The sequence below is a fragment of the Excalfactoria chinensis genome, chromosome Z (genome assembly GCF_039878825.1).
Source record: "Excalfactoria chinensis isolate bCotChi1 chromosome Z, bCotChi1.hap2, whole genome shotgun sequence".
Lineage (NCBI taxonomy): Eukaryota > Metazoa > Chordata > Aves > Galliformes > Phasianidae > Excalfactoria > Excalfactoria chinensis.
The window spans coordinates 34,851,030-34,865,267 of NC_092857.1; the positions used below are offsets into that span (position 1 = coordinate 34,851,030).

Consider the following 14,238-nt stretch of genomic DNA (forward strand, 5'->3'; position numbering starts at 1 on the left):
GAAAGGGACGTGAAGTATTTTTATTGCAGATCAACAGTACAAAGTAGCCTCTGGAAGTTCTTTATTTTAGACACAAATTTACATTGCTCTCTTGAAGGTGTTTCTTATTCAGAGTTTTAAGACACTTCAACACTGTTAACAGTAAAGTAATACGTTTCAATCACTCTGATCAATTTAGCCGAATTATAGTCAGTTAATATAGTCCATCCTTTGCTTTTCATGCCTGCAGATAGATTTTCATTCCAGCTGATAAAATTGCAAGAGATCGCATAGAAAGAGTAAGGGCTTATTCATCCTGCAAATGGAGATGATTAAATCTCCTAGTTTCCTAGTTCATCTATATATATATATATACACACACAAATCCTGAAATAAAGTTTTAACATACACTTAGTATACCCTCTTTCTGAATTGTTTCATAAGTAAAATTTCATCCTGAGTTCTGAAAATTAATAAGAAATATTTCTTATATCCTCTTCTCTGAAACATGCTTTTATTGTCTTCACCCCATTTTAATCTTTATCTTTTCATGATATATGTACTTAATATTGTTAGTGATACATCTGCATTCTGGCACCTTATTCCTCCACATTTTCTCAACAGTCTTTATCTCTAAAATACCCATTCTGAGTTGGTCCAAATATGCTGATTACTTGAGAAATACTACATAGGCTTTAGCAGTTCTACGTATCTATCTATTCAGCTACAGTACATTCAATAGATTCGGATATGGTACAAGCTGTTAGACTGCTCATTAAATCTTAAAATTACTATTTTCACAGCTTGTAGCTATTTCCTCTAACCATGTTCATCGGTGATTACCTCTAATATATTTTGTAGCTTTTTATCATTGTAATTCCCAAGTACTTTATGAGCTTTTCAAATCGCATTAGTCAATTTTCAGATATGCTTATTGGTCCAGCAGAACAGTATCTTTACAGTTTAGTACTGTGTACAAAAATATATTCTTTCCAATATACACAATCATATGTAAAGGTCAGTTAAAACACAACTGATGGAGGGAATTCTAAAGAATAAATACATTGTTGGCACTCAGCATCTAAGATTTACAGAGCTAATGCCTTAGCTACAAATCCACATGTGTTGTATGAACTATGGACATAAACATGGGCATCTGCCCTGTTCGTTGTCTTGCCAACTACCACAATCCTGGGGCTTTCAATTTGTATTAGTCCAAATAGAGGCACTCTGCTTTATCATGCTGTGACCTGCTGATCTGAAATAAAAAGTACACACCTTTGTGTCATTTCTGTTTTTGCAGGTGACATCACCATGTATTTGAAATTACCACCACCAAGACACACCTTTCCAATATGTTTTTTCTCATTTTACCTTTCTTTTTTGATTTACTAGTAGATAGCAGTGAATTCACCTATTACTTAACAAAATCTAATTTCAGGGAACTTAAAGATATAGTTCATTGTGACAGAAAAAATGTGTAAGGCACATGTGCACAAGGCAAACACATAGACGGTCTATATTTATATAGGGAGACTATAGATTTATCTAATCCTTGCAGCATTTCCATACAGAGTAGTAAGCTTCTAGTTACCTTGGAATTCTATAAGCAAATTCAATTCCCAATAAAATCACTTACTTCCTTCTCTAAGCTTTTTTAATTCCTGTATTATATCATTATACACACAGGATAAAAGCTCTTGTTGGGATTTAGTTCCATCTAAATAAACTGAGAAAAAAAGAAAGAAAAAAAAAAAAGAAAAAAAAAATCATTAGTTCTGTGGCAATTATATGATATCTGAAGTAGCAATTAGCAAAATTTTCAGTATTCCTACAGGTGCACTGAGAAGAAGAAATAAAAAGCAAGAACAGTGCAAGTCTCTGCTTCTTTCCCAAATACAGTTTGGACGTTAGAAAGTAATACAGTGTACAAATATTCATAGTGAAAAATTCTCCAAAAGAGTTATGGTCATAACATTAGGACAGTAGAGCTGGAATAATTCAACAGAAAGTTTCCAATGCAGGAGAAAGTTATTGGTTCTTCCTTAGCTCTAGAGTTTGAGCAAGCTAAGGAAGGACACTGTGGTTCTCATTCTCACTGTGCAGTAAGCAGCAGTGCCTTGCATGCTGATGAAACAGCCACCTGACCTCTTTTCCTTGAGATTCAGCCCAGAATTAGGCAGCCCCAAGAGCTGCATAAGTGTGAACAGTGCACAGACTCACAGCACCACTGCATCTGGCACTATTTTGACAAGGCTAGTGGTTGTATGTAGTATGTACCAAAAAGTACTTGTGAAATGTCCCGTAGCTTTTAACAGGACTTCATATAGGATTTTCATACATCAGGTTCTGTCTCAAGAGTTTCTTGGTTAGTCACAGACGTACACACACATGTACATGCAAACTAGCTGGTTAATGGACATAGTGATCAAAAAGTTCATATTTTTTTAAACTCATAATTATTTAGAAAATGAACGAGATTCAACCTTAAAGGCTTTAAAACAACAACAACAACAAAACAACCCACAACAACAGAAAGGTCAAAACCTTTTGTGCAAGTGTCACAATAATATTTGAAGAAAATTTTATCCCTGACAAAAAATACCACTGAGAACCAAACACATTCCAGAAATATGACACACTGAATCATTTCATAAGTTTAAAATTAAGGATATCATACCAATGTTACTTGCACTTTCTTCCATTTCATTTTTATATTTCAGGTACATAGGCCACACATGTCCATCGAAGTACCCGGGTGTATCTGCTGGCTGATAGACTCTGGTGCTACACAGAAACATATGTGCTTTCCCATGCAAGTTTTACATTACACTCCAAACCCAGTGTTAGAAAAAAAAAATACATAGAAACAAGGATGCTGCATAACTATGGGAACAAAGGAAACCACTAAGTTATAATATAATCTGTAAGATGTATTCTCACTAATCTATTTCTGCAAATATTCTGCAAATCTTTAAATTAAAGACAAGGTAAATTGAGTTTAACTGAAAAATATGTGACATATAAACTAAGCTGTATTGGAAGTTTTACCAAAATAAATTACCCTTTTTTTTTTTTTTTTTTCTTGGCAAAGATTTTTCTCAAATTTTAATTCACTAGAAATTCAGATACTAAACTCCTGAAGGGAAAGTCTAGTCAAGAACCAAGAAAGTTCAGACAACTAAAGACAAATGAGTGGAGAACTGCTTGACTTAGATGTCAGATTTTGATGTGCAAATGTCTTGCTCCAAGCACACAGTAGTGTTTCAAATCTGGAGTCAAGTCAGTCACTGGCTCAATATTCCAAATTAAATTTGCAATCTAATTAATATACAGTCAAAATGAAGCATATTGAGGAAGAAAAACACAACAACAACAACAAATGTATAAAGATTGGTACTTTAACATTAATCACCATGTATAACTGCATGTTTTGTGTGTTTGTTTGTTTGTTTTTCTCATTTTACATTAGCTTAACTCTAGCATTTAGTTGGTAATCTGAATCGTTTTTCTGGACAAAAAATTCTGTTTTAGAGCTTGTAAAAATTTAACATTTATATATATATAAACAAAACAAAAACAAACAACCAACACTTCTCTGCATCTTTTTGTTAATGTTTGCTAAATACCCACAGGGTGTTGCCTGGGAATAACAGATTACAGATGATCTTTGCATCTTATATGTGTCAAGTGTTAAAGAAAAGCCGGTACAAAAACAAACAAACAAAACAACAACAACAACAAAAAACAACAGCACAGTTCAGGTTAGGGGATATAGTCACATTTGCGAACAAGAGCTGAATAATCTTACCTCCTTCTCCTTTTACACTCTTCATAAGGAAGGGTCACAAAATATCTTCTATTCCAAAGTTCATTGAGCGGCCTAGGACAGGAAAATAGAATTACAGAATTATAGAATCACCAAGGTTGGAAAAGACCTCTAAGATCATCCAGTCCAACCATCCACACATCACTGATATTTCCCACTAAACCATGTCCCTCAGCACCACATTTGAATGTTTCTTAACCCCCTCCACAGACAGTGACTCCACCACCTCCCTGGGCAGCCCATTCCCCTGTCTGACCTCTCTCTTGGAGAAGCTCTTCCTAACATCCAACCTGAATCTCCCCTGGCACAATTTGAGGCCATTTCCTCTCATCCTATCACTGGATGGGGATACATGGGAGAAGATGCCAATCCCCACCTTGACACAACCTCCTTTCAGGTAGTTGTAGAGAGACATAAGGTTTCCCCTGAACCTCCTCTTCTCCAAACTAAACAATCCCAGCTCCCTCAGACACTCCCCATAAGGCCTGTGCTCCAGACCCCTCAGCAGTTTTATTGCTCTTCTCTGAGAACACTCCAGAGCTTCAACGTTTTTCTTGTAGTGAGGGAAGCCAAAACTGAACACAGTACACAAGGTACAGCCTCACCAGTGCTGAGTACAGAAGGATGCTCACTTCCCTGTTCCTGCCGATAACACTATTTCTGATACAAACCAGGATGCTTATGTTTGGTACCTTCTTTTTATGGCAGCTTTTAATATACCAATTTACATATTACTACCTACTCATAATTATACAGCAGGAAGCCTTCAACAATCAAAATATAAACATCTTCTGTCGTCTTTAGACTGTTAGATGTGTCCACTGGTTCTTCAGTCACAACGCCTGAGCCTGTATGGCTTTTCATCCAATTGTGAATACTTTTCACCATTTCATCCATATAGAGGGCATCAAGTACTACATGAATACAAAATGTTAGATGCACATTAGAAACAAAGAGGTAAAAAAGAAAAAAAGGGCCCTAAAGTGCCCTCATTAACCTTAATCAATAAGAAACAATCTACATAAAAGTTTAAACAAAAGGGAATGCTATTACCCCTACAAGACTCTGTGGTGTGTTAAGTAGTTTCATGTTTGCAACTGATGATACCTTGAAACAAATCCCTTCGCATGAGATACATTTGGTGGGTGTGTTTTTTCAGAACAGCGTGGGAATTCACCGCACAGCCTTTTTCCCTTTGGAAGAAAGTGCATGTACTGCTATCATATTCCATAGAACCTGTAAATACTTAGCCCAGACTTCTACGCTACTGTCAATTATCATTTAAACAAAGGAAGGAATGGGGTTAAAAATCCTTTGCCTGTAAGTTCTAGATAATTTGGATGGTAGGGAGGGATGGCGGTTTGGACTGATAGGATGGCATAAAAAGTAAAATATTTCAACGTAGCTCATGGTTTTGTCCAGTGTTAGAGGTCACATAAGTTACTGAACTGTAGACAAAAGACAGACTTTGGATACAAACTTTAAAGTAATATTTAAGAGCAGCCTTAAGAACAGAAAGATGAACTTTCTCATCCAGTTTCACATTCTAGTTTCATTTAGTGTAGAATCTAAGCCACAGACTGTGCTAACTGATGAAAGTCAGTTTTCAGCAACAATTCAAGGTTCTGGACAATCTTCAGAGCAATACATTTTGCGACCACCAAGTACCAGAGGAGATCAACTAATAATCAACTGTTTGTAACTAGTCATGACCTGAAACATGGCACTGGCAGAAAGCAGATCTAGGTCCAGAAGTTCACACAACTAAACCAGCATACTGAGCCATCAGTAAGACTGAATTTGGAACCATTCTGGTCTCTATGTAAAGACCTGACATGTGAAAAAGGCGTCTGGATCAGATCCAACCTTATCTGATTTGGAACATAATAAGGTAAGAGATAACCATTAAGATATCCTATCAGTTAGTTATTAACATGAAAAAACCCATCACTACATAGAAGGTAATGAGGTTTAACTTATGCCAGGGCTGCAAGTCAAGAGACTTTCAACTGAGCTGAACCATTTACTACTTGGACCAAATGCAACTCTAGAAGATTAAAACAAGGAAAAGGGGAAGGCAATCACCAGCTTCAGCAGTTTACTAGTTCAACAAGTTTGCTATATAATGAGAGAAACTGAAGTAAGGATTGCTCTGCATCATTTGTTTACGACCTCAGAACAGACACGGAACAGGGGAGTTGCTTGCTTAGAAGAGACAGGGAACCAAGTGTTAAAGCTCAGCACAACACAACCAACACAACAAGTCAAAGTTACTGACCATCATACAGCTTAAATCCACGTTCATCTGTTTCTACTTCAGACTCTGGCTAAAGAGAAAAAAGAAATCCTAATTTTCAATTGTGCTTTTATAAGAGCTTACACGAGTCTGTTTTCTTTAGTTACAAAGATGAGGTTGTCCTAACTGATAAATTTGTCTTCAAAATTTAAATGCTGCACAGAGCCATTAAAATATAATGCAGACACAACGCTCCATTTGTAACAACAAATCCTCCAAAACATCGCTTTTAAGTTCACCAGAACTTCACCTTTCAGAAATAAGAACATGTTCATCCTGTTTAGCACAGAACTTTGATATTCATAAAAAAAGTTTTGATTTTTCTTTCCTTTTTTGATCTAGGAAATGAAGAGCTACATATTGCTGCATAGCAGTAGGGTTAACAAAGCAATACTATTAATTCTGTTAGCACATAGTATCTTCAAAAATGTATCCAGCATACACCCATTCCTTACTATGAAATAGTATAACAAATACAGTCAATTTCTTTTGTTGAGTACACTGAGTAGTTTTGGCCACTGAAAGTTCAATTACCTGAGTGCTGACAAAGATAACATCACTTTAAGCAGCACCAATTTTAAGTTCATTAACAGAGAACTGGAAAGAGTAGAAATTATACTAACATCTACTCAAGTTCACTTTCACATATCGGGTCTTTCCATCAATAACATTACCTTAAAGAAGTCATCTTGAGAGATTGTATCACAGTTCGGAAGCAGTTTCTTAAGCTTTTCTGCTAATGTTGTTTTTCCTCCATTTGTAACTCTGAGTTAGAAAACACAGAAACTGCGTCAGAAAAGATCTCTCTTTCAAACATATACACACCTATGGACACGCACCTATACATAAATAGTGTAAACCACAGAGATTCCATTCATTCCTCTCTCTCCCCACCTCCAAGAGGTTTATTAACATGAAATACACTCTTGAATTTTTCTGGCAAGTTCTAACAGCTTTTAGAAAGTAAATATAACAGTGACAAGAAAGAAATTAGAATTGGTACCTAAGATCTCCAATAGAGGTAGAAATTATTTCCTAGGAGTAACATGTTTACAAAAAGTCCATAATATGCTGTATTTGTAAACTATTTTCAAAAATGATTCATTCAGGAGAATAATTTTTTCATACTTACCCTCCAAGGCCAATCACCAGTATTTTCATTGCTTGTTTTCTCTGCAGTTCTTCCTTTCCACTGTCAAAAACAGTCAGTGAAAACTCTCAAATCAGCAAATATAACAGCAATTATTCAGACATTCCAGCCTTATCTAGTATTATCTAATACTTGTTTTCTATCATTTTTTTTTCCCCATAAGCCTACTGTCAGAACCTCAACTGCTTGTTCAAACGTTAACAAAACCCTCCAACACAGAAGCTGCATCACAGATTTATATGTGTTTTACCTTAGTCAGTACTTAATGGCTTGAGGCGGACCCTGAGAGATTCAATTCTACCACTGCTGATGAGCACAGAAGTATCCGGATAAAAAACACAACCCCAGCTCAATCATTAACGGTATCCAAATGTCTGGGTAAACAGGTGCTGAGGTGGAAAGACCATCAAACAAACAAAAAGCCAATTAAAACAAAAACCAGTGATGTGCTGAGGGAAGAAAAATGTTTCAAGAATCCAGTAACTCCCAAATTCCACGATTCACTGTATGTTTATGGCATTGGCTGTCTATGTGGAGAGAGGAAACAGACTACCTGCTCTCAGGATATGATGAAACATGATCTGCAAAAACCCCACTGCTGTCTTCAAACCAAGCTGTCACTGAGGTTTGTGTTCTGGGGGATTAGCCTTTGTCCCACAAAAACGCTGCAGCACGACCCAAGTAACACCTGGGCGCACACACTGAGCTTTGGACTCGACTTACGTCACTGGCTATACAGTACTTTATCCCAACCAACCCACCAACTCTGCCTCCCTCAGAACACAACGCACAACCCAAATTGCGAAGGCAAACTGGCCTCCAGCGTTGCAGCACACAACCCCAAAGTTAACTCGGCCTCTTTAAAGGGCCGAGTGAAGTTCCACGGCAGTTCCCTCACAGAGCTGCCTCGGGCTGAGCATTAAACCTGCAACGACAGCATGCAAACGAGCCACCCCACCCCAGGAGCTCCCACACGGGAGGAGATGACCCGCGGGACCCACACACCCAAACAAAACCCACCCCCGACCGCCGCTAGCCGCGCTCCGGCGGCCCAGCCGTCAGCCGCCCCGCGGCGCCAGCTCCGCCCCCTCCGACACAGCGAGGTCCGATTGGCCGCGCTCCCTTCCCCGTGCTCTTCCCACCGGGGAAAGGAGAGAGAGGCGAGGATTGGCTGTGGGGTGTTTCGTGCTGCTGAAGCGATTGCTGCTGCCGCTGTGGGGCGCTGCGCAGGGTACCGGCGGCCGCCCGTCCGCCCGCCCCCTCCTTTCCTACCCGCAGCTGTCGCCGCGCACCGTGCCCAGCAGCCCGGAGCGGCTCGCCCCGCTCTGCCCCACCGCCCCGAGGCACCTGCGCAGCTCGTCTGGTCCCGCCGCAGCCATGTCCAAGCCACCGCCCAAGCCCGCTAAGCCAGGTAAGGGAGGGTCCCCACGACTAGCCTCCCCCCCCGCGCCTCCCCTTCTTCTCCCTGTCAGCTCGGGGCCACCATGGGCGCGGGCAGCCCCTTGCTGGCTGACACGTGGACAGCGGGAGAGCGGGGCTCGGGCTGTCAGAACCGGCGGCCCCCGCCTCTCCCCGCCCCGCCGCCATTAACCTCGGCGCCGCTCGAGCGCTGCGGCACGGGCTGCGGCTCTGTCCTCGGGCACACCGCGCGGATCTTCGTTTCTCAAAACTCATAACGAATCGCAGGGTCTTGTTAAAAACACTGCTGACCAGGTTTAGGAGCGCTCAGTGCGTCATCATCCACCCTCTTTTGATCTGTTAAAGCCTCAGAACTTCTTCCACGTAACAGTTTCCTCTGGTATCTTACCCACTGAGCATCTTTCAGAGTTGACCTGAAATAGGAAAAAGGCAACGATAGGAGCTCCGACGCTTCGATTGCTCTCTGGGAAGGTGCGTGAAGAGTTGTGTGGGCTTCCGGGAGATGAGAAGGGTGTGGTGCTGCTTTTAGCAGCCAGATCCGCAGGAAGAAGAATTTTTTTTCCAGTCAAGCGGTTACTCAGTTCTCCGATTTGCAAAATGACTGGTTAGGTTTAGGGTAAGAATCTTGCAGAACTCAGGGGTTTATACTGTTCAGCCTCGCGGAGCTATCAGGCAGGCTAGATGTTCTGTGCCTAATGCTGGGCATCCCCAGCCTGACGGGGTGCAGGCTGTGGTAAGGTGCAGGTTGCTGCCAGACAGAGAGGCTCTCTGTGCCCTTGCTGTCACGTTGTCCTTCAGTTTGGTGGCACGGCAGGCTGGGCTGGTGTTCTGGCACTGCAGGGTTCTGCTTGTGTTCAGGTTATTTTCATGTTTCATGAACTTGCTGATCTGGTTTACCACATGATCACTTGACACAGCAAAAGGAAATGGGTGGAAATAAATGGCTGAAGAAGAAAGAGGAAGAGGATAAGACTTTCTTAGTAGTTGCTCACAGGGGTCACGGAAGTCACTTTGTGGAGTCCCTTTGTGAAGAAGGAATGTCTTTACAGATGCTATTGCAGAGTATTTTTTTTCCCAAGTCATTTTCAGGAAGAGGCCACCTTCAGACTTCCTCCAAAATATTTTGTCTGTCTGCCTTTGTAGTATCAGTTATGCTTTTAATATTGAGTTTTGTTGGGGTTGTAGGCATTAAAGCATACTGACTTAAAGACATAACATGGCGTCTGCATGCGCTGAAACTAGAGCACAATGCTCCATTTGTTACCAACTTGGCTTCACGTGGGGAAACATCTTCTTGGTTCATTTGCTCAAGCTATATTATTTTTTCTACCTTGACTGTTGTCTAGTATCCATTCTGTAAATCATCCTGGCATTCTGCTTGCTGTTCCTCAGTTCAAGCAGATAGAATAAAAAATAAGACTTTGGCTGCTGTAGTCCTTTAAGAAATGTTCAGGAAGAGAACATACAGACTACATGGAGATGGAAGGAGGTAGAGCTGATGGCAGGGAACTGTGTTTAGTGTTATATTCATTTCTGAAACAGCGAGTGCATTCCTCACAGGACTGGCGAAGATTAGTTACATATGAATGCCCAGACAGTGCTTTGAAAATGTGCAAAACAGGATGTGCTAAGGGAAAAGTGTTAAGTATAGCAGTGAGTGGGGTTTTCTTCAGTACATGCAGGATTTTTATTTGATAGAAGGCTCTTTCATTGTAATAATCGGGCTGCGTGGGCAGTGCATTGTGTTTCAGCTGTGAAGGAGAAGGCTTTGATATCAATAGATTCTAGAAAATCATCTAATAATGTTTGTCAGCTCTCAAGCCTGTATTGTGGGGCCTGTAGTTAGCCCCTGAGTAAGAAGGCTGTAAGCATATTTCATGGCTTTGGGAAATTTTTAATTTCTAGTGTTCCAAGACTTTCCTTTAAAACAAGCTTCTCACTTTGCTTTTCTGCCAGAGCTTTTTGTACTGGTTTTAAGCTTTTTTTTTTTTCTTTTCTTTCCCTATTCAAACTTTCCATTGGTGATACGGAAGAGTGAAGCGAGAACTGAAAATAATTGAAGCTTTCTTCTAGATCAGCATAATGCAAGAGTAGGATTTCCCCTCCATCCTTCAAAAGCTCTATTGATATCTCAAACAACATTGTTCTTTGTAGAGTTCATTAACCTCCTAAACATTCTGTGTCTTATGTTAATTCTAATTACAAAAGTTACTTAAGTCTTTTGAACCTGACAAGCTGCATTGACTCCTGCTAGTTGTCTCCTTGAATAATGGTGGTCATACATTTTTGGCTAAGGTCTTATGAAGTGTACAGTAAGAGCTCTTAGGAATCTGGAAATGAAAACATAAACAACAAACCAACTTTATTACTTTTATGTTCTCCAGATAAAGTAAGTTTTGTTGATCTTGGGCTAAAGTCCGCACAACAGACAAGTTTTAGAGAGAAAGACAAGTCTTTGTCTGAAGGAAATTACAGTTTAAAATGAGCCCAGTTGAGAGGAAGTGAGGAAGGAGGAAACAGTGTATATAACATAAAGGGACGCTACCTTAAAGTTGGTCTGTTGCCTTTGCAGTTTTCTAAGTTAAGAGTAAAATTCTGAGTATAAATACTTAGTTTGAACCACAGTCAAGTTTCTTTCACATTGCTGAGGTAAAGCAGAAGCTGTGGTAGTTGCCATTCATGGGAGCAGAAGATCTATGCTGAATGGCATCCCTAATGTCTCAGCAGTCCATCACCCTGGGTCGTCACCTTTGTGTAGCCACAGAAGGGTTTCTGTTAGCTAGGGAGAAGTGGATGTGTGAGTCTGGGGAGGCAAGCTGCAGTTGTGAGTTCATTTGGGGGGGAGATCAGCAGAAATTTTAAGCAGCACAAACATGAGTGCTACATTTGCAGTTCTGAATCTGAACATTGAATTTACTGCCGGCTTCTAGAGCCACAAAGAAGCCTCTTACAAGTGAAGGTGTTCTTTGTATTTGCAGAAATTAAACTAGTAATAAGTAGATTTCAGCATCAGACTGTACTAGTCAGAATTTATTTCTGAAACTGTCCAGGTCAAATGCAAAGTGAATAAATCCACATACATCTTCTCTGAGAATACCCTGAATTCTGATTTTCTATAAACAACTGCTATGGAGCAGAAAGAACAAATATGCTGTCAGGTGCAGTCTGTGATTGTTGCAGGGCTACCCCAGCTTGTCATTTACTCTGGTAGTGGTCTGCTTTTTGGATTCTCTTTTTTGATTTTTCTAAACACCCTCCTTCCTGCTCTCCCATTTGCGTGCCTATGTGCACTTCCCCTTTCTAACAAGTACTGCTAAAAAGTGGAAGGTGGCTTTCCAAACAGTGGGACCTCCACTTTTCCGCCTTACTTAAAACAGTACCTAAATGCTGTCTCATTCTCTGTTGTGCCTGTGTGCCTTGAGCAAAACTCCAAACTTAAAGCAGCAGTCTTGTAAAACATACTCCCTCTCTTTAGTACTTGAAGGTCTGAGTGTAAAGTACTTTATTTTTCAGTTCCTGAAAAGTCAGGAAAAAGTTTCCATCTGCCCTTAATGTTCTAAGAAAATGGCATGTTTCTGAATATATGCCTGTTGTAATAAGGACGTTCCTTTCCTTACTAATGCTAACTGCAAGCGTATCATGAAAGACCCTGATCTGTAGTTTCTACTTCTTGACAAAACTTCTTGCCTTTCAAATGCTGTTGCCAGGTTGTGTTCCTTTGTAGGGTCTCAGACCAACGCTGAGTACACTTCTTGACAATGAACTCAGCAAAAAGAAGGTGCCTGTCTTGCTTCAGAGTAAATAAAATGCACGGATTGTGTTCTGGGAGGACACTCTGAGACTGACATAGATCCTGGAACTGGCATACAAATGTCTAAATAAATACTGCTATGCAAGAATAAGCCTTCTTTCTTTCACAGATGAAAGCAAGTAAGGGGAAAGTAGAAAATGCTATGTGTAGGAGGGGGAATTTTACTGGTAGCATTTTATGGTAGTGTAGAGAAGCTGAGGTAAAAGTACAGAAGGGAGGAGGGGGGGGGAAATCCATCACTGAGAAACGAAATCCTCCTTGCAGAGAAACTTAGTGTGTCTTTGAAAACAACCTTCTGTTATGCTGCAGTTAATTAAGATTAAACATCAAAACTGATAGGAGGAAACAAAATTTATGGTTGTTGAGAAAACTTTTTTTTTTTTAAGTTTTAGATGGTGAATCCTGACAGTGATCATGTTAGCTCAGTATGTATCAGAAGCTGTGGTTTTTTTTTTTGTTTGTTTTTTTAACTGTTGTTACTGTTTAGCTACTCAGTTTCTTTATTTTCATGCATTTAATTTGCTATACATAGTGCTGACAAAAGAGTTTCACCTGAGAGAGGGTAATATGATAAATCTTAATCTTATGATATATAATCTTATATATATATGTGATCATATAATCTTATGATAAATGATAAAAGTTGCCTGTTTCTATTCTGTGTTTTATAGGAGAAGTTGTCCTAAAGAATTCAGATTGCTTTAGGATGACTCACCTCACTGCATTGCTGAGTGTGAGTCTGGGAAACTGTGGCATGGGGAGTTTCTGTGCTTAGCTTATATGTCAGCGTAGTATGTGTAATATTTTTTATTATTTATTTATTTATTTATTTTTTGTCACATAATAGCAATGCAGATGTTTAATGCAAATCATTTGAGAAGGGGGAGAAGGCAGGCTTGTGGCAGAAGTACAGGACTGAAAAGGGCTATTCAAATTTGTCCCTGCAATTAGGAAAATATTTGTTGGGGGACATATCTCTACACTATGCCTCAGTTGATTTTATTTTTAGAAAGGATAGTCATTAACTATCTAGATAGCAAAGTCATTGCTGTTTGCCTGCTATCTTGAAATATCAAAAATATACATTTCCCCTTGTTTTAGTTATTTTGTCTTACAAATACGTGGTTGGGAGCTACATTCAGTTAGCTTTGCCAAGTTCTGATCACTGCTTATACCTTAGTTCCCTGTTCTACAGGAGTCTCATGAAGTGGTGAGTGGTGGAAAGAGGAGTTTAGCAAGTCCTCAGGCACTTCCTGACCATGAGCTTATTAATTCCAAAGGACACCAGCCAGTGAAAGCTGTAATTTTGTCCATGTGCCTGGGGATGTGCATCGCTAAGTGGAAGTACTTGTATTCAAGTGAATGGAGCTACTCACAGGTCTAATAAAAGACAGTTTATTTCCAGAACAGAGACACTAGTTTTATATTCCCTCTTAGTCCTTATATTTTGTTGTCTTAAATATTCCAGACCGATTGGTTTTTTTTTTTGTTGTTTTTTGTTTGTTTTTTTTTTTTTTGCATTAAAAATTATTCCTGTGAAGTGTTGTTGTTTTACTGTTCTTAGCTCTTAAATTCACCACTGTAAGCAGGCTTTAGTATCTGTTTATCAGTAATTATTTAAAAGATCATCTGAAAGTGCCAGAAGTGAGCAGTGCTTAGTTCACAGATGAAGTGCTGTAAAATTAAGGTTAACCAGGCCTGCAGTTCTGTAGGTATAGATACAGAGAACTGCTTTAGAATGTGCTGTGCTGTGA

General features: G+C 39.7%; 2 protein-coding genes across 7 annotated transcripts in view; one reads left to right on the forward strand and one right to left on the reverse strand.

The window, feature by feature from the left end:
- Positions 1 to 9,177, reverse strand: NMRK1 (nicotinamide riboside kinase 1). 6 transcript variants are annotated; one of them, XM_072359713.1, is made up of 10 exons: positions 8,275 to 8,337; positions 7,505 to 7,643; positions 7,237 to 7,296; positions 6,779 to 6,869; positions 6,087 to 6,135; positions 4,551 to 4,722; positions 3,791 to 3,862; positions 2,660 to 2,766; positions 1,619 to 1,708; positions 1 to 1,237 (listed from the first exon to the last, which is right to left on the reverse strand). In XM_072359713.1, the coding sequence occupies exons 3-10, from the start codon at positions 7,263 to 7,265 to the stop codon at positions 1,218 to 1,220; spliced, it is 630 nt and encodes a 209-aa protein (XP_072215814.1). In that variant the 5' UTR covers positions 7,266 to 7,296; positions 7,505 to 7,643; positions 8,275 to 8,337; the 3' UTR covers positions 1 to 1,217. The 6 variants fall into 6 exon arrangements, with proteins under 6 accessions (XP_072215814.1, XP_072215811.1, XP_072215815.1 ...); XM_072359710.1 differs by lacking the exons at positions 7,505 to 7,643; positions 8,275 to 8,337 and adding an exon at positions 9,062 to 9,163; XM_072359714.1 differs by lacking the exons at positions 7,505 to 7,643; positions 8,275 to 8,337 and adding an exon at positions 8,965 to 9,047.
- OSTF1 (osteoclast stimulating factor 1) overlaps positions 8,331 to 14,238 on the forward strand; it is a 22,804-nt gene continuing 16,896 nt past the window's right edge. Inside the window, exon 1 of the mRNA XM_072359716.1 lies at positions 8,331 to 8,665. Coding sequence (XP_072215817.1) covers positions 8,632 to 8,665 — 34 coding nt within the window. The 5' untranslated portion in view covers positions 8,331 to 8,631. The remainder of the gene's footprint in view (positions 8,666 to 14,238) is intronic.